The sequence below is a fragment of the Triturus cristatus genome, chromosome 2_2, assembly GCF_964204655.1.
Source record: "Triturus cristatus chromosome 2_2, aTriCri1.1, whole genome shotgun sequence".
Classification (NCBI taxonomy): domain Eukaryota; kingdom Metazoa; phylum Chordata; class Amphibia; order Caudata; family Salamandridae; genus Triturus; species Triturus cristatus.
The window spans coordinates 1221356025-1221382750 of NC_140582.1; the positions used below are offsets into that span (position 1 = coordinate 1221356025).

Here is a 26726-nt window from a genome sequence, read left to right on the forward strand (position 1 = left end):
CGCTGTGGGGACCCATCCACCCCCGCTGTGGCCCCTCTGCTCCCCCGCTGGATGAGAGAGTTTGGGGCCCGGTGAGACCGGCTTCGCTGGCGGCGGGAGCCTGGGACCGGCTCGGCGTTCCAAACCGGGAGGCCTGCGTCTGGGAGCGCGCCGAGGCGGCAACGAACCTGCAGCGCTCGCCATTGGCCTGGAGGCGCTGGATCCCGCTTCCCTCATCGACCTGGTTTCCTTTGGGGAGCTAAGGCTGCTACGAGTGAGTACCTGGGGGTCCCGGTTCGGGCCCCTCTGCCCCCCCCTGTCTGGCTCGAGACGATTGGTGGCCCGGAGTGAAGGAGATCCTGCTGCCTACTGTCGGAGGGAGTTGTGGCCCCGGGTGATCGAGCACAGCACTGGGCACTGGACCCGTCCCTGCTGCGTGGTCTCACCCCCTGTTGGAGGGGGTTGACAGGTGCTCGTGAGGAGATCACGGGGCGCGTGAGCCCGGATAGCTGGGGCGCTTCTGCCTCTGCGGAGCTGCGTTCCCCCCTTGGTTCCCTCGTGACCCGGCCATCCCGACTATATCCTTACCTTTACTGGGGTCTGTCAGTTGGTGTCGCCATGGGGAAACCGGACAGCCGCCAACCTCGCCTCACCTTCGAGTCGAAAAAGACCACCCGGTCCCAACCGGAAGCCGGCGCGGGGGGCTCGGCACCAGTGGACGCCCAGGCGGGCGACGACGTCAAATCCATCCTGCTGGATATGCGGCAGAGCCTGGCGACCATAGTGGACAAAATGGACTCCATGCAGTCCCGTATGGACTCAATAGTGCACAAGGTGGACAGTCATGGAGAGCGAATCTCAGAAACGGAGCGGCGTGTCTCAGATACCGAAGACCGCACGACACAACTATCGGACACCGTAGCGCGCATGGACAAAGTCCTTCTCGTGATAGCGGCCAAGAATGAGGAATTAGAGGCGCGCAGCAGGAGGAACAATGTTCGCCTACTTGGCATACCGGAGTCGACCCACACAGGCAAGATGGAGGACTATGTGGAGGGCCTACTGCGCGCGGTGGTGGGGACTGACTCCCTCTCCCAGCAGTTCATTGTTGAAAGGGCGCACAGATCGCTGGCTCCGAGGCCACCGCCGGGGGCCCCCCCCCGCCCTATCATCGCCCGTTTGTTAAATTTCCGGGACCGGGATGCGGCGCTCCGAGTGGCGCGGGAGAAGAAGTCCCTCTCGTATGACGGCGTTACCTTTACTATATTCCCAGACTTCACTCCAGTGGTCCAGGAGGAGCGGAAAAAATTCATCCAGGTTAAACAAAAATTGCGAGCTGCTCAAATTGACTATGCGTTGCTCTACCCTGCTCGACTACGCATCACCCACCAGGGGAAGCAAATTTTCTGCACTAAACCCCAGCAAGCTGAGGAATTTTTGAAGCGGGTCAAGAGGCGAGATATGGATGGCCCGGCCTCGCCGGCCGCGGAGTGACAACGCAGGATCGTTGACCTGATGCTTCTGTGGCGGATGATTGACAGTTGGTAAGCTGATGCAGATGTATGCTGCCACGGACCATGATATGGGGACTTAAGGACCTGGCTGCGCTGTGGGTGGGGGGATGTCACCGGGGCCCTACCTCCTTTTACCGCGCACCTGACTCTCAGGACATATCACCTCGCTGGGCACTCCCTGTCCCTGGAGTGGGCTCGGTCCCTGGCCGGGCGCAGTCCTGTGGATCGCGGAGACACGGTGTATCCACCTAGACTGACCTCCGAAGGGTATTACCCCATTGTTTTCCTGTTTAAATGTTAATCCCTAATGGTGTTGGCCATAGAAAGGGTTGGTTTTGGGGTGGGGAGGATGGGGACTGTCCAGATGGCATGATTGGGATGCTGCTGTGGGTGGAGGGCGGAGGGGGGGGTGGGAATTTTTCTTTGCGGTTTGTTAGTGTTAATTGGTGTGTTGAAGTGTTTGCATTATTTCTTCTGCATCCTTTTAGGGGCGGTGGTGACATTGGCTTACTGATTCTGAGCACTGTTAATCCTTATGGGTGATCCACAGACACGCGGGGACTTTACTGGGCAGCTTAATTTTCTGACCTGGAATGTGCGGGGGTTGGGGGACCCCAGAAAGCGTAGACAGATCCTGGCGTACCTAGATAGACATCACATTAATGTGGCCTTCCTACAGGAGACGCACCTGGACCCGTCCAGGCCGTCACTGTTTGCATCTAGGTGGGCCATGCACCGTTCCTTCTCCTCTTATTCCACCTACTCTCGGGGAGTCGCAATTCTTATTAAGAAACACACCCCCTTTGTGTGCCTGGGTGAACTGACTGATAGGGAGGGCAGGTATTGTATTATCTGGGGTCGCATTGGTATGGACACGCTCACACTGGCGTGTTATTATGGCCCCAACTCGGATGATCCGCAGTGCCTTCGGGCGCTCTGGGGGGAGATCCTGGACATAGGCTCCACTCACCTGATTTGGGGAGGAGACTTCAATGTTGCTATTGATCCCATGAGGGACAGGGCAAACCCCAGCCCTCAACACTACTCTCGCTCACAGGCATATGTTCATGACCTTCTTACTGAGCGCCATCTGTTGGATGCATGGCGCTCTAGGCACCCGGCGACAATGGAGGGCACGCACTGGTCGGCCGCACACGCCACATGGGCAAGATTGGATTATTTCTTGATCTCCCCAGGCCTTGCTCCCACGGTCTGTAGGGTGGAACACCTGGCACGCACGTATTCCGACCATGCCCCGGTACTGATGGGTATGGAGCTGGTTGATCTTGCTGGCTCTCCGATGTCCTGGAGATTGCAACCTACTGCCCTGCTGGATGAGGTCTTTCGCTCGGAGATTGCACAGGAAACCGAGAGCTTCTTTCAGCGCAATGGTGGGACGGTGGATAGTGTCGCTGTAGTCTGGGAGGCCTTTAAGGCTACCATCAGGGGACTGTGCATTTCGAAGGGGGTGGGAGTCCTCAGGGACCTCCGTAAGAGCCTTAGCAAACTGGAAATCGCTCTCCGGGCCTTGGAGACCGCCCCTGGGTTCCCCACTGATGCGGAGGCGCAAGCCAAGTTCCGTGATCTCCTGTCTGACTATAAAGCCACCGCGGACAGGGAGGTTCGGTTTAGGGGGAAACACTTCCAAGCACGTAGGTACGGTGAGGGAGAACGGCCGGGTAAATTCCTAGCATGGGCGATACGACCGCCCCGTTTCAACAACCACGTACTGGAGATCCATGGATCTTCGGGGGCGCTCCACAGGGACACCCAGTCTATATTGCAAACGTTTGTTGCCCACTACACTGCATTGTACTCCTCTACCCATGCGCACAAGCCGGAACTGGACAGATATTTTGAGGACATCACACTAGGATGGCTTTCTGATAGACAGCGCCGGTTCCTCATGGCTCCTCTGGGGGTTGACGAAATTCGGGAGGCCATAATGCAGATGGCCTCGGGGAAGGCCCCGGGCCTTGATGGCCTCCCGATAGAGTTCTACAAGTCCTACATTGATATCCTTGCCCCGATTTTGAAAGAGGTGTTTGACGAGGCTCACACCCTGGGGAAGCTCCCCCCCTCCATGAGAGAGGCACTGATTACCTCCCTCTTAAAGCCGGGCAAGCCGGCGACGTCCCCAGACTCGTATCGGCCCCTGTCCCTCCTTAACTGCGATGCAAAGATCCTTGCTAAGACCCTGGCTAATCGCTTGTCGCTCCTCATGGCGGGACTGGTGCTCCCGGATCAATCGGGCTTCATACCCGGAAGGGCGACGTCGCATAACTTGCGTACACTGTTTGCGACCTTGCAGAATGTGGATCCCAGCCTACAGATGGTGGCGGTATTCTTAGATGCTACGAAAGCGTTTGATTCCTTGGAATGGGATTATCTGGTGGCTGCACTGACTCACATGGGTTTTCCCCTGGTGTTCCTGGGCTGGATAGCTATTCTCTATGGAGGTCCGTGCGCCAGGGTCCTGGTCAATGGCAGGGTGTCCGCACCCTTCGGAATTGCACGAGGGACCAGACAGGGGTGTCCACTCTCCCCACTCTTATTCGCCCTGGCGCTCGAGCCTCTAGCCTCGCGACTCCGACAGCACCATCAAGACCGCGCGCTGTTCTGTGAGCAGAGACAGATATTGCTGTCGATGTATGCAGACGATATCACTCTGTACGTGCGGGACCCACAAAATAACTTGAACCCTCTCCTCCGGGAATTCTTGAGATATGGGGAAATGTCGGGAGTACAAATCAATTGGTCGAAGTCTCAGATTTTCCATCTTACTGATGGTTCCCAGACCTTCCCGCTCGACTACCCCATAGAATGGAGTGAGTCCGATGTCAAGTACCTAGGCATTAGGATCTCCCGAGACAGGGAGGAGCTTATGCGGATGAACTACGGCACGACGTTGCGGCACATCTCCTCTTGTGTCGACCGCTGGATTGCGCTCCCCCTGTCGATGGCTGGACGAGCAGCCCTGATTAAGATGGTGGTGCTTCCTCGGCTCTTATACTTGTTCATGAATATTCCTTTTCCCCCGAGCAGGCACTTCTTTACTCGTTTGAGATCTGAATTGATACGTTTGGTATGGGGTGGGAAGAGGCCCCGCTTGAGGTGGGCTATGATGACTTCTCCATACTCGTGCGGCGGATTCGATATACCGGACCTGGAACTGTACTATCTCTGCGCTCAAGCGCACTATGCTTACTACTGGTTCCACCCGATCGCTTTTATGCCCCAGCTCGCAGCGGAGGACTGGCTAGCAGCGCCCCTGCCCCTGTCTGGCCTACTGCACAGTGTGCTCCCGTACTCCACTGCCAACTATAATGCTCTGCAGGGCACGGTGAGGGCTTGGCTGGAACTGTCGAAGCGAGTGGGAAGTCCGCTCCTGTACTCCCCTCTTCTCCCGCTTTCTTATCACTCACAGCTTCCTCTTCTCCAAGAGAAACTGTTTCAGGATTTGCTCCGCAAGCTGGGCTTCCATAGATGGGGAGATCTGTTTTCGGACGGGACCTTTCGTGACCAGGGTAGCTTCTTTGACGGTCACACGCCAACCCCCCTGGAGCTTTTCACCTACCTTAGACTGCGGCACGGCATGAAGACCATCTTGCCAGATTTCCCGTCTGAGCCTGACACCGTGGCTCCCTTGCACGGGGTCCTTCAGGCCACTTCGCCCTCTCATTTAGTTTCGATACTATATCATGCAGTCCGCTCTGATGCTACACCTGACGTATCCCGGGCACGTGGGGAATGGGAGCGAGAGTTGGGGCTGGACCTCGGGGATGACAGGTGGACCTACTGCTGTTTGCAGACGGCACAGATCTCGGCGAGCAGTAGACACCGCATTATACATTTTAAATTCCTGAACCGTCTCTACTGCACCCCGGCCACCAAATACAGATTTCAGCTCCAGGACTCGGACAACTGTGAGAGATGCCATGCCCCCCAGGCAGACTTCCTACATCTGTCCTGGATATGCCCCACTATCCAGAACTACTGGACGCAGGTGTGCTCCGCCATTTCACAAATGATAGAGCTGCCCTTCGCACCGGACCCCATACAGGCGCTACTGGGATACACCAAGCCTATCCCACGGGCGAGTCGCAAATTCGTTACGACGGCGTTACTGCTGGCGAAGCGACGCGTAGCTTGTCGGTGGGGACGGGGACGGGCTCCGAAATTTAAGGAATGGCTCAGGGACCTGGTGTACTGCCAGGAGCAAGTACTGACATACTCCGAACTGCTCCCTGACCGGTCCCGCCCCGCCGATATCTGGGGACCATTACAAAATTACTTATTGCAGTATCCGGAGGCTCTGACAACAGACGCCCCTTCCCTGACCGATGCTGGCCCGGACCCTACCCTCACTGATGGAAATCCTACATAGGGGAGGCTGTGTGCTACTGTGGACATGTGGGAGGTGGGTTGCGGCTCTGGCGGCCCCTCAGGGCCTTTCCATCAAGATGCTCCAGGGCGCGAGTACTGTCTGTGAGTGTATGTTATACGAGCCCGTTTGACCGAGGGCGCACTGCGGGGGTTGGGTAGCGCATGGCTTGCCTCTGCTTGAAGGGACCCTTACGCCCCTGCCAGGTGTTTATAATGTGTGCTCTGTATACAGGTTGTCAAAACTTACTCTATGGTACACGATTGCTCAATTGTTCCCTGCGACTACAATGGATCTGACGTTAATGCGATATGAGACTTGCACTGTCACCTGACCCTGCTTATGGATGTCCCTTTGATTTTGTATGTATGTATTGTCATGACATAAAACTTTCAATAAACAAAGTTTAAAAAAAAAAAAAAAGGGACATCACCTGTGGGGTCCCCCAGGGCTCCTCTCTTTCCCCGCTCCTTTTCAATCTTTATCTTCTTCCCTTAATTCACTCATTGAGGAAAAAAACTGTTGTAAATTTTAATTATTCAGACGATCTCCAACTGGTGTTTAATATTAATAACTCTGCCTCATCCAAAGCCAACGTCCAAGATACGATGGTCTTCATAAGTGACTGGATGAATAATAATCAGCTGAAGCTGAACCCGGATAAAACTGAGCTGATCCTGATAGGATGTACCGCAAATCCCTGGCATTCTAATTTTTGGCCCCCTAATCTCGGTAATCCTCCTGTGCCTACTGCCTCCGCCAAGAGTCTGGGGATCATTATTAGCAATGATCTCTCGATGAAGGCTCAGATCGGCTCGGTTGTCTCAGCTGGCTTCTTTCAGTTGCGCAGATTGAAGAAGATTAGCAGATGATTTTTGAGCAGGGAGGCTCTGATCCTGGCCACCCTTGCCCTAGTGATCTCTCGCCTGGATTATGCCAATTTATTGTATGTTGGCATCCCAGCTTATCAACTCAAGCGTCTCCAACTGGTTCAGAACCAGGCAGCTAGGCTGATTTTTTCACAGCCTAAATGGTATCATGTCAGTCCTCTCATGAAAAGCCTACATTGGCTTCCAGTGAGCATGCGCGGCGTTTTTAAAATGGGTTGCACCATTTTCAAAGCTTTACAAGGCATCGGCCGATTTTCATTTCGGCTCGCCTGCACCGCTATACCCCCTTTCGGAATCTTAGATCCTCCCACCTGAACTTGTTGGAAGTTCCTATAATCAAGCGAAAGAAGTATGGCGGACTAAGATTCTCTGTTCTCGCTCCACAATTTTGGAACTCCCTTCCGGCGGAGATTAGGTCTTTGACTTCTCTGGCCCAATTCAGAAAACAGCTCAAGACTTGGTTGTTCACTCAGGCCTACACCGATTAAAGCTATCCTTCTGTTCACTGTCATGACCCTTTCCTTAGCGCCAAGAAACCGTTGGTGTATGTGCGCTTAATAAATGTTTTTAACATAACATAACATAACATTGGTCACTAGATATAAGACGGACGGTCTAATTTGATGTGCCCTTACTCCTGGAAGGTTATGCGAGTGTGAACTGCTATGGTAGCCCTACAAACTCGTTTATACGGCTGCCCCCTTAAAGCCCAAAATACCACTCGTGAAAAATAACCAAGGGCAATGTACGCTTTTGCGCAGAGTGGGACGGGCCGTTTGTAAAATACATTTGGAAAACCTCTGCTATCAGCTACTCGAGTGAGCCATCCCTGCCTCCGTTGATAATTTGTCATGGCGTGGCCCCTCAATGTAATCGCTGAATGGCTATTAAATTATAAATATTATTTGCTGTGTGAAAGCCATATTGTTGCGTAATCTACATACTACACAAAAAGGTGTTATTTTGGCTGACTTGTTTTCCTCTAAATTGTAATACCTTAGTATCAATAATGTAATACATTATCTTCGTTTCCTTTGACCCTGAGGCTCGGTACTTTTAGGGATTTCGAAAACTGAGTAAAAGCACAGCACAAATTTGCTCTAAATTGTTTACTGCAAACAATAAGACAGAATATTTTATATTGTGAGAGGGCGTTTTTAAAATACATTACGGCGAGTTTGTCCAAACCCTTGGCTGCTTTCCAGGACTTTAAATTTAGAAAGTTTGCATTAAACAACAGAAAGCACAGACTACTCTTTCTGTGGCATTCGCTAGCTTGATAATAACAAGCATTTGCAATGCAACAGGTCTCGCATTTACGCAAGTTTGAGCTATTGGCATTGTAAACGCCAATTCCTTTTATTTATGTTTTGGTTTTTAAAACATGAATAAAAGGTATTGTCATTTACAATGCCAATAGCTTAAACTTGCATAAACGCGAGACCTATTGCATTGCAAATGCTTGTCGTGGGTTTCTCAGTACACGTTACTCTATTCTGTTGGGGCTTCCGACACAAATGTGAGTGCTTGCAAAGCAGAGAAGGTGCGAATGCTAGCCTAAAGCTTTCCATTTCAATTCCCTCCAGACCTCCCTGTCTCCAAATAACAATGGGCTCTTTGCACGGACTCCCCCACTACCAACATTTAACAGTGACCCTCAAGTTTAAATAACCACTCTCTCTCAAATTAGTTTAGTTTTATAGTACCATGATTTATACCAGTGTAAGGTGTCAGTGCACTTTACATCACACACACATTGCACAGAGACAATCATACATGTGTAAATCCGTGTATAGGAAATGATACATAGGACTACACGGTGTAGGAGTCATGTCATCCATACTGGTAAGCAGTCCTTGGTCTTGAAAAGCGCAAACTCAGAATTTGTAACAGAAAACCATGTTTGGGGGTTGGCTTTACTAACAAGCATTGTCATGGCCAATAGGTCTCGCCTTTGGGACCTTATAAGTGTTTAGCCATGCAAAAGTTGATGTTGTTGCACCAAGGATATTGTGCTGCATAACTAAATACTTATAAGGTCCCAAAGGCGAGACATATTGGCTATGTCAATGCTTGTTCTGATGAGCTGGCATCATTCCACACACCCAACAGTTGGTAATGTTCGTAGCATTGTGGGTATGGTGCAACATTTGAATGAACGTATTGTTGAGATAGGACATTCTGTGCTTCTGCTCATGATAAAGAAGAGAAAAATAGTGATGTTCAATGGGGACAGGACTAGTAGCAGTCAGTAGTTTTCGAGCAGGAGCTACTCCCTCCACAACCCAAGTTATTGTAGCAATGATAACAACAATTGAAGTGAGTCCAATAATAAACATACTCTTTCGACCACAAACTCTTGCAACAGCTTGCTTCTTCTCCTTAGGCATGTTCATCTTGTTGTTAAACAACAAAACAGATGATGCCCTAAGGTCCTGGGCAGACGTTGGTTTCTTCACTGAGGTTGAGACGAGTAGCCACTAAAAGATTTCCCCCCTTTGTAACTCAGTCTTCACTACCCAGGACAGTGGCTCAAACAGTCTTTTTCAGCAACGAAGTGTCTTTCTTCTGGGGTCGCAGCTGATATCGAGATGTACCAGGGATCGTGTGGTCCAGGAAGACTTCCTCAGGTCCGTCAGGTGACGTTGCTTGTCCTTTCTCTGTGACCAAGATGTTGCGGTGATCTGCCAATGCAGCTGGGCTCACTAGGTCCACTAGAGAGCAAATGGTTCTGTCGGGTAGTTCAACTAATTTGCACACGGTGTTAAATACATAAAAGAAATATGTCCTAATCATATGTCCATGTAACACACCAAGAACAACAATTGGTTTATGCAAAGAATGAATTTCTTTACTTTTTGTTCATATATATACAAATAAATGAAATGGCTGTCTGGGACATTAAACATATACGGCGAAAAAACACAAGTGGCTACGATGTACACTTAGTGACTGGTAGTGATATGTGACATAGTGCTGTACAGAAGTGACATAAATGACATATATGACACAACACAGGGAGATATTTATCTTGCAAGTCCAAGAATAAAAGCATAAATCCCAACAGTAGTTATGATTTCCAGTTCAAGTCTGGGAAATTGCGTGGACTAATTTTAGACAGTAACATCTCAAATTAGACGTTATATTGAAATAGCGGCTGTCAGGGCGAATAGATATCGAGAAAAATGCGTTCTTCAAGTCAATTACACTAAATGTAGTGGCAGTCGGAGGAACCATAGTAAGAAGTGTTGTGATGTCAGAGACTACCGGGTATTGGGGCACCACTATTTTGTTGACCTCTCGTAAGTCAATAATGAATCGATAAATGTTAGTGTCAGTGTCTTTTTCAAAATAGGAAGAATAGGACTATTACAGGTATTGTAAGGGACTTCTTCCACAACTCCCACCTTGATTAAATCCTTAACAATGTGTATTAATGCTGCTTCGCCTTCCCAAGATATTTTATACTGGGGCAGTCGAGGCAACAAAGCACATTCCTTCACTTGAATATGTACTGGTGGAATAACCATGTGTCAATCAATCAATTAGTCAGTCATTTATAAAGCGCACTACATACCCGTGAGGGTCTCAAGGCGCGGGGGGCGCTACTGGTCGAACAGCCAGGTCTTGAGTATCCTCCTGAAGGTCAGCAGGTCTTGGGTCTGTCGTAGGCTCAGTGGGAGGGAGCTCCATGTCTTGGCGGTGAGGTGGGAGAAGGATCGCCCGCCGGTGGTTGTTCTTCGGATGCGCGGGATGGTGGCGAGTGAGAGGTCGGCGGAGCGTAGCTGGCGGTTGGGGATGTAGAAGGAAAGTCGTCTGTTGAGGTGGGCTGGGCCGGTCTTGTGGAGTGCTTTGTGTGCGTGGAGGAGCTTGAAGGATATCCTCTTGTTGACGGGGAGCCAGTGCAGGTTTCTCAGGTGGGGGGTGATGTGGCCGTGGCGTGGTACGTCGAGGATCAGTCGTGCCGAGGAGTTTTGGATGCATTGTAGTCGTTTGATGAGCTTGGTCGGGGCTCCCGCGTAGAGGGCGTTTCCGTAGTCGAGTCTGCTGCTGACAAGGGCCTGGGTGACTGCCTTTCTAGTATCTGCCGGGATCCATCTGTAGATCTTGCGGTGTATGTGGAGGGTGTTGAAGCAGGAGGAGGAGACGGCGTTCACTTGCTTGGTCATGGAGAGCGTTGAGTCGAGGATGATTCCCAGGTTGCGTGCATGGTCGATGGGAGTCAGGGCTGCCCCCAGTGCCGTCGGCCACCAGGAGTTGTCCCAGGCTGAAGGGTTGGAGCCGAGGATGAGGACCTCCGTCTTGTCCGAGTTCAGCTTCAGACAGCTGATCTTCATCCAGTCGGCGACGGCCTTCATGGAGGTTGACTTTGGCGGTGATGGGGTCCTTGGTGAGGGAGAGAATCAGTTGAGTGTCGTCGGCATAGGAGATTATGTTGAGGTCGTGCTGTCGGGCGTAGTGTGCGAGTGGGGCCATGTAAATGTTGAACAGTGTCGGGCTGAGGGAGGATCCCTGGGGTACGCCGCAGATGATCTCGGAGGCTTCGGATCGGAATAGGGGGGAGGCGGACAGTCTGGGTTCTGCCGGAGAGGAAGGAGGTGGTCCATTCCAGAGCCTTGTCTCGGATCCCTGCGGCGTGGTGGTGTGCGCATAGTGTGCCGTGGCAGACGGTGTCGAAGGCGGCGGAGATGTCTAGGAGGATGAGTGCTACGGTCTCACCGTTGTCCAGCAGGGTCCTGATGTCGTCGGTGGCGGCGATGAGGGCGGTCTCGGTGCTGTGGTTGCTGCGGAACCCTGACTGGGAAGGGTCCAGGATTCTGTTCTCTTCGAGGTATCGGGTTAGCTGTCTGTTGATGATCTTCTCGATGACCTGGTCCGGGAATGGGAGCAGGGAGATGGGCCGGAAATTCTTGAGATCTCTTGTGTCTGCCTTGGGTTTTTTGAGTAGGGCGTTGATCTCGGCTTTCTGGGAAGGTCGCGGTCTCGAGGGAGAGATTGATGACGTTCCGCAGGTGGGGTGCAATGGAGTTGCTTGCTTTGTTGAAGACGTGGTGCGGGAAGGGGTCTGACAGCGAGCCGGAGTGGATTGTGCTCATGGTCTTGATGGTGTCATCGATGCTCACGCTGGCCCAGGCTAGCAGGGGGTCGTGGTCGATGGTGTGCGGAGAGTCTGTTGTGTTGCTGTCTGTTGGGGCTGTCTGGGTGTTGAAGCTGTCGTGGATGTCTGCTATCTTGCGGTGGAAGAAAGTGGCGAGGGAGTCGCACAGGGCTTGCGACGGCAGGATGTCGTTGGAGTTGGCGTTGGAGAGTTCCTTCACGATGTTGAAGAGCTCCTTGCTATTGTGTGCGTTGTTTTCGAGGCGGTCTTTGAAGGAGGTCCTCTTTGCAGCCCTGATGAGGTGGTGGTGGTTGCGGATGGCGTCCTTGTGTGCTGCGTGGCTGTCCGGAGTCTGTTCACTGTGCCATTTCTTCTCCAGTTTCCGGCAAGCTTGCTTGGAGACTAGGAGTTCTGGGCTGAACCAGCTGGCCCTCTTGCTGGTGTCTCTGTGGGGGGGTTTCTTCAGCCGGGCGACGGTGTTGGCGCAGTCATCGATCCAGTGTCTGAGGCTGTGGGCCGCGTCGTTGGTGTTGGAGGGTTCGGTGGGTGGGTTCAGAGCGAGGTTTGCACGTAGTTGGTCTTCGGTGATTTTGCTCCAGCAGCGGCGGGGGATCTGTTGGGTGCGGTGGTGTGTGGTGGGTTTCTGGAAGGTAAAGTGGATGCAGCGGTGGTCGGTCCAGGGGGTGTCCCACATCGATATCTGATGGAGCCCACAAAGTACTAGGTAACGATGCCAGAGCAACATCCTCTTTGAGACAAGACCTCTCAACCATTGGATAGTTATCATGTAAAATAACACGCACACCTTCTGGGGAACAACGTATTGTAGCACGGAAATGTTTAAGCATATTGATACCCACAATGTTATCCGGCGTATAATGGGGAAAGCAAAAATGGGCATGCTACAGTGAATATGTCAAGACTAAATGCAAGTGGCTGTGATAGTGGGCTAGATGTAGGTGTCCAATCGAATCCCATCAATGTTATCATTGCGCCAGACAGGGGAGCCCTAGGAACCAATTTTTTAGACAGAGCATTTCGAGGAGCTTCTGTATCAACCAGAAACCGATCAGTAGAGCCCAAGACATTAGCATCAACATACGGACCTTTCTGATCTACTGGGACCTCAACCGGTTCCTTACCCCATCCTAGGCATTCCTATGCATAATCAGAATCCCGAAGACCATCAGCCGAATAATCTGACATTTGATGTTGATACCATCTGTCAAAAGTATTAGAATAAGTTGCCCGTGCTCAACTGCCTCAAACCGGGGACTATTTCCTATTCCTCCCCTATTTCCTGAATTCCCTGGGCGTCCTCTCATATTTCCTCTACCCCGTTGATACTGCTGGGCTCGCAAAAGGGGGCACTCAGAACGCCAATGTCCAATCTCTTTACGATAGCCAAACTGAACAGAAGACAAAGTTGCTCGAGGAAAAGGGGGTGCACCAGGGCGATACATCGCACGTTCACCTCTAAATGGTGGACCATAGACTTGAGCCAACATAACTTTTGTTTTTAAATCCTTAACCTTCTTATCCTCCTTGCCTTTTGCTTCCAATTCCTGACTCTCATAATACTGGGCCATAGTCAAAAGGGAGACTGGGAAGACGTGGTCCATGAACTCTCGCTGTTATTACTAGCTATTTCTGGCAACATGTTAGCGACAAATTTGTCGACTAACAGATGCTTACCCGTGTCAATGACTGCCCACTAAGGTCATGGAATGTCTCTTCAAATCGTGTAAAGAAATCAGAAACGGACTCATCCCCTTTCTGTTTACAAGACGCTAACATTGTCCAATCTATTTTTTTAGGGGTTATAAGAGTTTTGAACTTAGTCACAATAGCTTTGGGAACATCTAATATCTCCTGTTGTAGTTTCTGCGCAGGCTCTCTAGCCTAAATGCACCCAAGTATCATCATATGCTAAATTATCATCTACCTTCTGAATTGATCTCCACATATCAGGGGGCAAAATAAGTCCAAAAACCATATCGATAACTGGCAAAGTCATAGTGCAGGAGCTAATGGCTCCTTCCACTTCATAAAAAGCGGCCAGATTTTTCCGCGGGTCGGGCAAAGCCGCTTTAAGAGCCATAACATCTGCTCTACTCTAAGGAGTGTAGACCCAATTATAGACAAAATATCCCTTTGCATCATCTGAATCTTTATCGTCATTCGTTCCCGCTCCCTTTGGGGGATCTACAGAGGTGCTGCTTCACGCATTGGTTTCATAACAGCTTCACTACTATTAGGTTTGTTCGCATCTACTGAAGCATCTACTTCCTTGGTCTGAGATGGAGCTATTTCTACGAAGTTTTTTTTTTTCTAGCTAATTCTTTCTCTTTTCGTAAACGCAATGTTTCATCTCATACTTTGACCACTCGCCTAATCATATCAGGTAAGTTTGAAAAAAGGAAAGTCCCATCTACTAACTGTTTATAATCAGTACTTATATCATCTGGCTCTGTTTCATTAAAATTATTCCGCCAACCATATATTACCTCCTAAGAGAATTTTTCTAAAAAATATAACTGTTTGGCGTCTTCCCAAGTCTGAACTGTAACAGTGAGGACCGTCGCTGTAGTAGCCCGACACGCTTCCTCTCTGGCAATGTCCCGTAATTTATCTTTCTCTTAGTCAGTGGGTTACTGTCCACCTTGCTTATCTTTATCTTTTTCTTCTGAAGACAAATGCTCCTCGTCAGAAACCTCATTCTCAAGGGCACTAGGGAATTTATACGGGGTGGAGGTTGTTTTATTAGAATGCAGTCATCCTGGGGTTTATTAAGTATGGGATAAATGAGGCGCCTAATAGGGTACTGGCCAGTTACCTCTGAACAACACTCCCTATCTTCTTTTTCTTTTATTTCCTTCATCTCCTTATTTTTCAATTCCCACGCTTTTTTATATATCGTTTTTCGCTGTTCTTTTTCTGCTATAGCTTCTTCTTTCCTCACTCTCTCATGCACTTCTTTCTCCCACATTCGTACACAATCAAGCATATCTTCTTGAGTTTTTTTCTTAAATAAACACTGAATATTGAATCTTTTTAAAGTCAAATGACCCATTCACAGGCCATCGTAAACCAGGATCCTTTTTCATGCATTTGATCCACAGTGTACTATACATTATGGAAGAAATACCGTATTTAATGTACATATGCCTATTAGGTGTTCCCTCTGTGGGAGCCGGCTGACTTCTTTCTAAATCCATTTTGTTACCTCCAAGACAGCAACACAACCTACGGAGTGTGCTAGGAGCAGGCATGCTACCAAATTTTTGTAAAATATTACTTATCCCAGATATGTCAAAGTAGAGAAAAATCTCCACATTACCTGCCTTTCTCTTTTGCAAGAGATAAACAAACAAACAAAACCAGAATCTTGGCCAAGCAAATCCAAAATCAAGAGTGCCGCTTCAGTGACCTTACCAAACAATAGTCTCCAACCTCCAACTGCCAATCTCTTGGTCGACCTATTGGTCACTGCAAAACTTGCGCCAAAGGAAATCTCAGTCAGGACCGGCCACCACCTGGAGGGTCAAAAAGAAAAAACTGGAATAGTCACTTCGGTCTGCAAAGACCAGGGTCTCCTCATGCAGGGCGTCTCCTCAGAAAAATTCCACTCTTCAGTCTAGACCACTCCTTCGGGCGGCTGCGTCTCCGATGAGCCCCACGAGTCGGGCGCCAAACTGTGGAACTGTGCCTTTTAAGAGGCATACCGGTGCAGGGGTCACCCTTATCTTTGTCCACGGGTCCCTAGACCAACAAAATAGAGATTGGCACTGAAGCTGGAATTCATATAACAAGTTTATTAATCACTCATGAGTGGGACTACATCCACACAGCACTCTCAAGTGCTGACTGAGGTAGTACATAGAATACAGAGACCATGGTGCTTATATACTGAGTTTGTTGCAGAGTAAGCATGTAGTTACAAATAGAAGGTACAAGCATACACAGGAATAACTACCGACAAACATGGGCAGATGGATATTACTTAGTCAGCAAAGTAGGAGGGGGAACAGAACTGCTTACAGCAGCCAAGCAACAGTTGACAGTTACATTTTTAGCCAGGTGCATTCTAGCAGCTGCAGGCCTTTTCTCAGCACGTCTTGCTTTGGCTCAGTATAGAAGGAGTTGACTAAAGCTGATGACTCAAGCAGAATAGAAAAGCAAGCAACAGTGGAAGACGGCAGAATCACAAAGCTAACAAAATGGATGATGCAAACAAGATGGCTTCAGCTCATGCTAACAGCAATATTATTTCCAATTTCTACAACACTGTGGAGGACGGGTGACTAGTAAACTCATACAGTCCCTTTCACAGAGTGCATGACTGTTCACTACTGTAGTGCTACAATCCGTCTCACGCTGCGAAGAACGGGTGACTAGTAAAGTCATACAGTCCATGGCATAGTGTGCGGGACTGTTCTCTATTGTAGTGCTACAATCCATGTCACAATACGGAGGCCGAGTGACTAGTAAAGTCGTACAGTCCATGCCACAGTGTGCAGGACTGTTCACTACTGTATACTACAATCAGTGTCATGCTGTGGAGGACGAGTGACTCGTAAAGTCATACATTCCATGGCACAGTGTGCAGGACTGTTCTTTACTGTAGTGCTACAATCCGTGTCACGCTGCGGAGGACAGGTGACTAGTAAAGTCACACAGTTCATGGCACGGATTGTAGCACTACATTGGCGAACAGTCCTATACATTGTGTCACGATGCGGAGGCCGAGTGAGTAGTAAAGTCATAGGGTCCATGGCACAGTGTGCAGGACTGTTCACTACTGTATACTACAATCCCTGTCACGCTGCGGAGAACGGGTGATTAGTAAAGTCATACAGTCCATGTCACAGTGGGCAGGACTGTTCACTACTGCATACTACAATCCAAGCCACGCTGCGGAGGCCGAGTGACTAGTAAAGTCATACAGTCCATGGCACAGTGTGCAGGACTGTTCACTACTGTAGTGCTACAATCAGTGTCACGCTGCGGAGGACGAGTGACTTGTAAAGTCATACAGTCCACGCCACAGTGTGCAGGACTGTTCACCTCTGTAGTGCTGCAATCCGTGTCATGCTGCGGAGGACGGGTGAGCAGTAAAGTCATACAGTCCATGGCACAGTGTGCAGGACTGTTCTCTACTGTAGTGCTACAATCCGTGACACGCTGCGGAGGACGGGTGACTAGTAAAGTCATACAGTCTATGGCACTGTGTGCAGGACTGTTCACTACTGTATACTACAATCCGTGTCACGCTGCGGAGGACGGGTGAATTGTAAAGTCATACAGTCCATGCCACAGTGTGCAGGACTGTTCACCTCTGTAGTGCTGCAATCTGTGTCATGCTGCGGAGGACGGGTGACTAGTAAAGTCATACAGTCCTTGGCACGGATTGTAGCACTACAGTAGCGAACAGTCCTATACATTGTGTCACGATGCGGAAGTCGAGTGAGCAGTAAAGTCATACGGTCCATGGCACAGTGTGCAGGACTGTTCACTACTGTAGCCCTACAGTCAATGTCACACTGCATTGGTCGAGTGACTAGTAAAGTCATACATTCCATGCCACAGTCTGTACGACTGTTCTCTACTGTAGTGCTACAATCCGTGTTACGATGCGGAGGCCGAGTGACTAGTAAAGTCATACAGTCCATGGCACAGTGTGCAGGATTGTTCACTACTGTAGTGCTACAATCCAAGTCACACTTTGGAGGCCGGGTGAGTAGTAAAGTCATACAGTCGCTGGCACAATGTGAAGGACTGTTCACTACTGTAGTGCTACAATCCATGTCACACTGTGGAGGCCGAGTGACTAGTAAGGTCATACAGTCCCTGTAGAGGTTCAGTCCCAACACAAGTTACAGGACAGGAGGCTGTTTTAGTGATGCATGTTCCTATCACTTCTGTAGTGATTGTGGGCTTTTCCAAATAGACATCACTATAGACATCCTTCTGGTTACTTTGAACATACAGATGTTGTACAAATCACTATCGTACTGCAGGCATTTTCCCACCAATGGATGACTACAATAGTGGTACAGACCATGTAGTGATTTAGGCCCTGTTCCACTTACCTGGACCGGGGACTACTTTCTTGATGCAGTTGCTCTCACAGTGTGATGGGCAGGTCACTTCTGCAGTGGTAGACTTGATGTCACAGTATATATGTCGCTCCAGAGATGCCTCTCCTGAGAAATTCTGCTGGTCACTCTGTACATGCAGCTCTTGTCCAGGCCTCTGTAGTCCTGCATGTCTCGTCACGCCTGTCCTCAGGTCTCACAGACATGCAGCTCTTGTCCAGTCATCTGTAGTCCTGCATGTCTCGTCACACCTGTCCTCAGGTCGCACAGACACCTGAGGACAGGGCACTATCCACATACATCTCGTGTGCAGGTTCTTACTGGCAGCAGCGTTTGTTACACATTTTGGAAGGTTATTAAGGGCATGCAGCTTTCATGCATTAACAAAGCATTCTAGAAAACTGTGTACTCGTGTGTCTTGCATGTTCAGGTTGTTGTTTTGACCTACTTGTCTCCCTCCCTCATCATCTGTAAAGCGCTCTGATACCTCTTGGGTCAGGTTCGCGTTTTGCAAAACTTTATATAAATAAATTAAACGTTTAAATGTATGCATTATTGCAGCCTTGTTGAAGGAGACAAGTCCTTGTTTTACTTCTTCTGGGTGGAAGCTTGCCACATATGTGCACTGCTGGTGTATTCAGCAGAATGAATAGCAATAGGTTGAAATGGGAAGGAGATACCTAAAGGAGGTTCTGGAGAGGTTCAATTTGGGCGATAACCTGATCAAAATGATAATGGCTCTCTACCACAAACCCACTGCTAAAGTCAATGCTGGTGGTATAGTTTTCCCCGCATTTAACCTGAACCAAGGGACGCGGCAGGGCTGTCCTCTCCCACCCTTCCCCCCACCCTCCCCCCCCCCCCGCCTTTTTAGGTCTCGCCTGACCCAGCGCATGCGCTGGTCTGGCGAGACTTATTGAGAGGGCTCCAAAAAGTGCTACCAGGCCAGCCTAGAGCTACAGTGCATGTGCGCGGGCGCGCGCTCCGCGCTTTACCGCGATTACTTACACTTTCGCGGCCGCTTTGATGTTTGATCGCGATCGTGATCACTTTCACTTTCGCGGCCGCACATAGCCAATAGGTCTCACCTTTGGGACCTTATAAGTATTTAGTTATGCAACTGTTGCATAGCTAAACACTTCTAAGGTCCCAAAGGCGAGACCTATTGGCTATGCTTTGGAGCCTTTCCTGCAAAATATCAGGGAAAACAAAGACATTACTGGTATCTCATTTGGTGATTTAAACGTTAAACTTGCTGCATATGCAGATAATGTATTAATTGCCACTGAAGAAGTCTCCTCTGCAATCCCAGCACTGATGAATACCATACACCAATTCTCAGAAATATCTGGATATTCCCGTAACGAGGACAAATCCAAGGTAAAACTCCTCAGTCGTTGCGGCTATAAAAGCATTCTAGGCTCGTCTGGACTAACCTGGCAACAGGACTCTATCAAATATCTAGGTCTCGAGTTCACAATTGATCTAATCACTACACTACATACTAACGAAAAAATTCTGTCCAAAAAACAGACTCACTTTTAGATAGCTGGTCCCCTACATTTCTATCATGGTGGGGAAGAGCAGAGTTTCTGAAGATGATGATAACCCCTCTCGTCAATTATCTTATTAGCATGCTACCCATGTTCCTATCAGAGGACTTCTTAAAAAACATTGAACAAAACCTTTAGCAAATTCCTATGGCAGGGCGAAAAGCCCAGAATCTGTATGAAAAAAATTTAAGCTGTCTCCCTACCCATCTTCAGAAACTATCAAACTGCCTTTTTCTGCAAACAGGGTGCAAACTGGTTTATTCACAAACCAACATATGAACCACCATGGGTGGGGATAGAAATGTCCCTCTTACAGAACATCCCTATCGCCGCTCTACCCACTATGGGTATAAACCATCTTCCACACTCTAGAAACATTATACAGAAAACCAAAAGGGCCATCCTGCTCCTTGACTCCCATCTAGAGGTTAAGATACATCACCCTCATATATCCTCCCTATGCTATAATCACTCACTCAAAATTGACGGTTCCTCATTTTTCTGGACAGACTGGTCTCGTAGGGGCATTAACCTAGTACAAGACATCTTTGAAGATTCTTCTCCTATTCCATTCTCAATCTTGCAAAATCGGTTCAATCTTGCTAACCTGGATTTTTACAAATTCCTGCAGCTTAAAGTAGGGCTTGCCCCAAAGAAACTCTCGAATGTTAGTCCTTCTGTCACTCCCCTCTTGAATCACTTATCCAAGGTAGGGCATCTGGTCTCTAGCATATACAAAATTCTCCCCACGAACCAAAACAAAACTCTATCTCGTAATCAACGGAAATGGGAGGCTGACTCTACCAAGGTAGATATTGCTTTTAATTGGATCGCCATCAACAAATCCCCCTTCTCACATAAAATCTCACCAATCCTATCACAAACGAAATATATGTGAATAAATAGGACATACTGGACTCCCGCAAGACTCTTCAAAGACGGCCTTACAAAAGATGCTAACTGTTGGTGCTGCGGCAAACAAAAGGGCTCCCTCGCTCTCAAGCTATTCGAGTGCCCCCTCCTCCAAGACTTTTGGAATAAAGTTTTTGACTGCATTACACATACTCTAAATATTTTTCCCACGAGAGATTTCCCATACATTATTCTGGGTCCTTTGGATCCCCAAATCAAGAAAGACAACAATTTTTTCTTTATGGACTTAATGCTCATCTAGCTTGCAAACGAATTCTAAACAACTGGAAACATTTCAAAGGCGTCTCTTTTTCATAAGTGGCAAGAATGGTTATCTTTCCTCAGAGCCAACGATAGCATTGCTCTCCAGTTCTCCCAGTGGAGATCTTCACGCTGCTCAATTTGGGATGCGCTAGACACAAGTGCCTTTGTTTATAATCCCCCATGATCTTTCCCTCAGGTAAACTCACCTTCTCTTCAAATCTCGCCTTTCACGCCGGATATAATCTGTCCACGCTACTTCTAATGCACCAGGCCCTATAGCTACTCGTGTCACCTTCTTCCCTCAAACATGTGCGACAAAATCATTTTATTCACACCGGTGCATACCAATGTGTCATAGACGTCAATGTATATCTTTCAAGTTGTATCTAACCCTCAAGGTCATCTAAAGGTTGTTGTATGACATGTCCGTACTGTATGGCAATCCCAACTATCCGACTTGCAATGACCTTCTACGACTCCACTGTGGTACTTCATGCCTACCTGACTATGTATCAACTCATATGCAAAGTACTGATCAACTCCCATTGTCGATTGTTTACTGTATAATCCTATGCACAGCCTCTTCCCCTCCCCCTGGTTGTATCCTCCCTTTCTCACCGTATATTTATTTAGTTGACCACTGTCCGTCTCTGGTTGTAAAATCGAATAAAACACTCTGAACTTAAAAAGAAATGGGAAGGTTGCGTTTGGGCGTTGGGACTTTTGGAAAAACATGAACCCCAAACTAGGTGAAATATGAACTGTGCATTTGTTAGTGATCACAAAAATTAGAAAATAGTTCCCCTGGTCTGTGCCAATAAGCGGGGCTCCCTTGACTACGGGGTCTTCACACCATTATAGGCATTACACTGAGGGTAACCTAAAAAGAACTCTGATTAGTACCAGGTGGGGTTTTCAGTAACTTCTGCATGTGATTACATCTTCTAGGAGCTCCTGTGAACTTCAACTTTTTCCCCGCTCTTTGCCGCGGCACCTTTGCTGCTCTTCTGGCTTCTCTTGCGAAGTCCATCCCACCACACGTCTTGCTTAAAAGCTCATTCAACTCTCAGAGCAGCAGCAATAATGCGACCTTGTTAGCGTTCCACGGGTCAGGGTGCATCGCGTGGTTTTGTGCTGATGGCCACCAACATCATGTGCTGACGTATGGAACTCTTATACTTAACTGAAAGCAGGGGGCTACCATGGCTAACTGATGGCTACTGTCTGCCTCTGGCTCCATTACAGTGGCAAACATGGTCTGTGCTTCGAAACCATTCATAGCAATGATGTGCATGTATTGGGTACTGAGGGGCACCCATTTGGGGAGTAAAATGATGAATGGTGTTGGCTGGCTCATTGAAGAGCACTGGCAGCACAGCTGGAGGTCTCGAGCGCTGATTATCGACCCAAGTGGGGGAAAGGCATCTCGTGTGTGCCCTTGCCGACTGTTATGGGACTGTCAAGGTCACGTCCTCAGTGGAATTGACCTTCAAGACTATTCTAGCGTCATTGTTGCTTTTGGCCAAATTGACATCATATTACACATTTAAAAACAGTTGATGATTGGGAGTCTTCCATGAACAGATGTTCTGAACTTCTTTCCCCCGTATGCATAAATACGCAAAAGCTGGAAGCATCTTTCATTAGTACTCAATGTCTTCAGCACCGGTACAACTCCTTATACTAAATCAGCCCTTCCAGTTAAACTATTGGAAGAGTAAATTCTTCTATGAACACCTCATTTTCTGTAGGACCCTGTTCTAAATGGTAGGTCTCTGGGGCCCTTCTCAAAGGTAGCTGGTACATTCTGCTGTTATGTACAAGCTCTCAGAAGAACCCTAGAAGACTCTTACATGAGTCAGGCATGAACCTTTATCTTGTAAGAATCCAAGAGGAAGCTCCTGGGAACAATCAGATGGTTATTTTCACCTATACCTCCTGCCCACACTAACCTCTTTCTTCCACTCCTTGCAGGTGCGGACTCTGGACATGGGTGGCTACGGAACGTGTGCGGACTTCACGCGTTCCGTGATCGCGAACCTCCGTTCGTAGGCAAACGTCCAACAGGCCAAAAACCAGACCTCTGTGGCGGTGTGAGCTCCGCAGCCAGCTTGATGCTTCACCTGCACCTTACTTTGTTGTGTGTCTGTGTGTGCTCGTGTGTGATATGCTAAAAGTTTCTAACTAAAAAGCACCAAAGTGAAAAGAACAGAATGTAATAATTCTCACTGCGCATCGGTTCAGGATAAAGTGCTCTTGAATTGTCATTTAGTTGTAAAGATTGATCAGAAGAATTAGAATCTGTGCAGAGATGAAATGTCTCTGCTCCAACCGGTATAGAGATGAAGGGAGTAGCTAGAAAATAAAAATACCCACAACTTTGGCACCAAGCAAGTGAATCATGTCATTGCAACCCTCCCCAGAAGATCTCTTTTGTCACTTCCATCCAAGCCTCTATCCATTCATCCACCCACCACTGATATCTATCATTTCAACTTTACATTCTGTCATCCATTCATACTTTCATCCATCATTCAGTCTTTCACCATTCTGTCTGTCCATTCATTTATCAGCCCAGCCATCTCCAAACCTATCCCTCCATCCATCCACCCTTTCAGTCATCCATCCCTCCATCCACCCTTTTACTCATCCATCCATCCATCTATTCACTCATTCACCCATCCGTTGTTCCTTTCACTAATCCATCCTTTCACTCATCCATCCACAAACTAATCGATTCATTTACCCTTTCACTCACTCTTCTATCCACCCTTTCACCCATCCATTCACTCTTTCACTCATCAATCCATCCATTTGTCCATCCACCATCCCTTTCACTCATCCTCCCATTCTTTCACTTATCCATCTTTGCACCCATCTTTTCACTCATTCATCCATACATCTATCCATACACAGTTTCACTCATTCATCAACCCTTCCACTCACCCATCCATCCTTTCACTCTTTCACCCATCCATCCTTCCTTTTACGATAATTATGAGCCTTGTTCTGCTGCGTTGCAGACCGAAGAGGTCCTTTCGCTCTGCCATTCATCCTTCCACTCATCCATCCACACTTTCACACAACTATCCATCCATCCTTCATTTCACTCACTCACTCATCCACCATTTCACAGTAATTAAGAGCCTTTGTCTGCAGAGCTGCTTTCAAAAAAAGACCCACCAATAACTCCACCCCACTGTAGCTGTTAACGTGGGGGGTGGAGGGGGGCATGGCACCCCCTGCTATAGATATAGGTACGTTAAAATAGGGCCTAAGAGCATGACAGTCTCTTCCTGCACCTTGTGTTCGGCTGCCCGAGATTTTGAGAAGGAATTTTGAATGTAGTAGCTACAGTAAGCACAAGCACCCTCATTACTTCAGAAAAATGTGACCACTGCTTTGTTGTACCAGAACTTTAGATTTTTAAACAATGTTCACATCAGCTATTATAATTACTAATTTATGGCATATTTATCAAATTTGTATTTATTAAGAAATTAAATGTTGCAGAGCGCATTAGATCGCGTGTTGACATTTTATCTTTATGTTTAATATTGCCAACATGCGCTGTGGCTTGAAAATAAAGATGCAAGTTGCGTATTCCAGTTTGTGAAGACTATTCTTGATAATCCATTAAGGGTAAAAAAATCTCACTAATACTAAAAGTGTAAGTTCAGAATTGGGGTAGCTCTAGTGTACATATCAGGTCTTATCTGCGCCATAATGGGTAGTGCCCTTGGACCTACAGGATGTCTATTTTCAAACATCTGTTCCTCAGTCCCACAGGTGGTACCTGTGGGTTAAGGTAGGCCCGGAGTATTTCTAGTTTGCAGTGCTCTCCTTTGGTCTCACAAGTATCCCTCAAGTTTTCACGGAAGTGATGGTGGTGGTCGCAGCACACCTTCGGAGGTTGGGGATAACACTTTTCCTCTACGACTGCCTATTAAAGGCTGGATTGCCACAGTTGTAGACAACCTCCAGAATATGGCTAGCCCAGTAGCGGCCAGTCCTGTGCCAAAGGGGGGGGGAGGGCAGGAGGAGGGAGGTGGGGAGGAGGGAGGTGCGGAGGGTTTGGGCACAAAAAAAAGTACCTTAATCCTGCCGACGTCGCCATCTCCCGCGCATCGGATCTTCCTGCTTGTGGCGCTGGGCACAGGCTCCCAGCCTGCCCTGCGGCCAATCCTGAAGCTGCTCTCACATGAGAGCAGCTTCAGGATTAGCAGCTTGTGCTCCCAGTCAGCCTGGGAGCCTGTGTCTGTTCTTTTTTCTAGCCCCAGCAATGCATCTGAGACGGCCGGGCAAACACCATGCGCAGTGAGGGGAGTGCCCACTACTCCCCCACCTGTAGTGTCATCCCCTGGACCCGCCCCCAAGACTCGTCAGAGTTCTGGGGGCCGGTCCAGGAGGTTTAAATAAAACGATAATAAAATGGGTTTAAAACCTGTTTTATTATCCTTTTATGTACTGGGTTCAATATTCAAAGACCTAATATCCAATGAGTATATGTTGGGTTCCAATCCACTTTTATTATCACGCACTTCTACAAACTCCAAGGCGAATTCTTAAAGTCTTCCAATCTTGTAATGATAACCAAAGACCGAAAATGAATGTCTAAGATTGCGGATCTTAGTCCCATCCGGAGACCATGATTAATAACCATTCCCCCTCGTTGCACAGTTTCCAAAATGCCCACTAGATCACTGATAACGGGGGTGGTTCTGAGAGCAAGATGCAAAGAGGGCTGCCCCCAGGGGTATTCCACTGTTGGGGTCCAAGCCCAGATTTTAATGCAGCGTTTATTATCAGCATATTTTGTTAAACTGTTAAAGACGTGGTTAGAGGTAAAAAAATTAAAAAAAACTTTATAGAGCCTTCCATCTTCTATCCCTCCACTATAGTTTTCAATCCAAGTAGCAAACTAACATGTCCACCGCTCAAATTAATTTCATATTTTCCCAGACTAATTCACCACTAATTCTTTAGTGGTTCCGGACCAGTGTGCTACTCGCCTTAAAGTGCTTCAGCACTACATAAATTCAAACTTTTTCCCTCCACTATCCTTCTCAATCCAAATAACAGACTAACATATCCACTGCTCAAATTAATTTCATATTTCACTATACTAATTCACCACTAATCCTTTATGGGTTCCGGAGTAGCGTGCTACTTGCTGAAAAAACGCTTCAACGCCTCGCCTGGGGTAGTAAGCGCAATATAACTGATATTACAATACAATACTGGTGGTGGCAGGTAGGGTGGTGCTCCTCCACCCTTATTGGCCTCTTAGACTCCTGCATCTCACCTGGTCGGCTATACCAGACGGCACATGCAAACTCTGCATTGGAATATGAAATACTAGGGCACCAAGGAAATCTGACAAATGCCATCCAGATTTCAGAAGAAAGATCTGCAAAGCTGTAGATCTACAGCAGTGGCTGCTCAAAAGAAATTGGTCCAGCAGCAGGCCACCAGCCTTTCCCAACCTGAGGCTGACAGTGGTGACAGATTCATCACTTCTAGGTTGGGGAGGTCATCCCGGCAAGAGGAAATCTGAGGATTCTGGTCTCCAGCGGAAGCCAAACTCCATATCAGTCTGTAGTAGTTTCAGGCCATTCGTCTGACGGGCTGTAGGAATAAGCAGTCACTACTCCCTTTCATAACAAGTTGTAGGAAGGGGGGTGATGTGGGTGGGTAGGGGGAATATAATAAATTTAAAAAGCACTTACCTGCTGCTGTGCTGCCGGCCGCCGTACTTGGTATTCGTCTGCTCGGAGTCCCTGCAGACTGGGCAGGCTCCTAGACGCCAATCAAGACGCTGCTCTCATGAGAACAGCGCCTTGATTGGCCTGAACGGGCTTTTTTAACACTTGCTCAGATCCTAGAAGCCTGTGCCTCTACCGCAGCCAGCTGTACAACACAGCTCGGGTGGAGAGAGATCAAAGTGTGCATGTCGGTTTGGACATCCTTAGACAGCAGGCCAAACCATCATGCGCACTTTACAGTGGGCACTCCTCCTCCTGCACTAGTCATG

General features: G+C 48.3%; 1 protein-coding gene across 2 annotated transcripts in view; it reads left to right on the top strand.

The window, feature by feature from the left end:
* IDH3B (isocitrate dehydrogenase (NAD(+)) 3 non-catalytic subunit beta) overlaps nucleotides 1-24295 on the top strand; it is a 173771-nt gene extending 149476 nt beyond the window's left edge. For both annotated transcript variants that reach the window (XM_085642864.1, XM_085642865.1), the window contains one exon: nucleotides 22667-24295. Coding sequence is in view for 1 of the 2 variants with exons in the window: in XM_085642865.1 (XP_085498991.1) it covers nucleotides 22667-22744 (78 nt within the window). In the remaining variant the exon portion in view is untranslated. The remainder of the gene's footprint in view (nucleotides 1-22666) is intronic.
* The last annotated feature ends 2431 nt before the right edge of the window (nucleotides 24296-26726 follow it).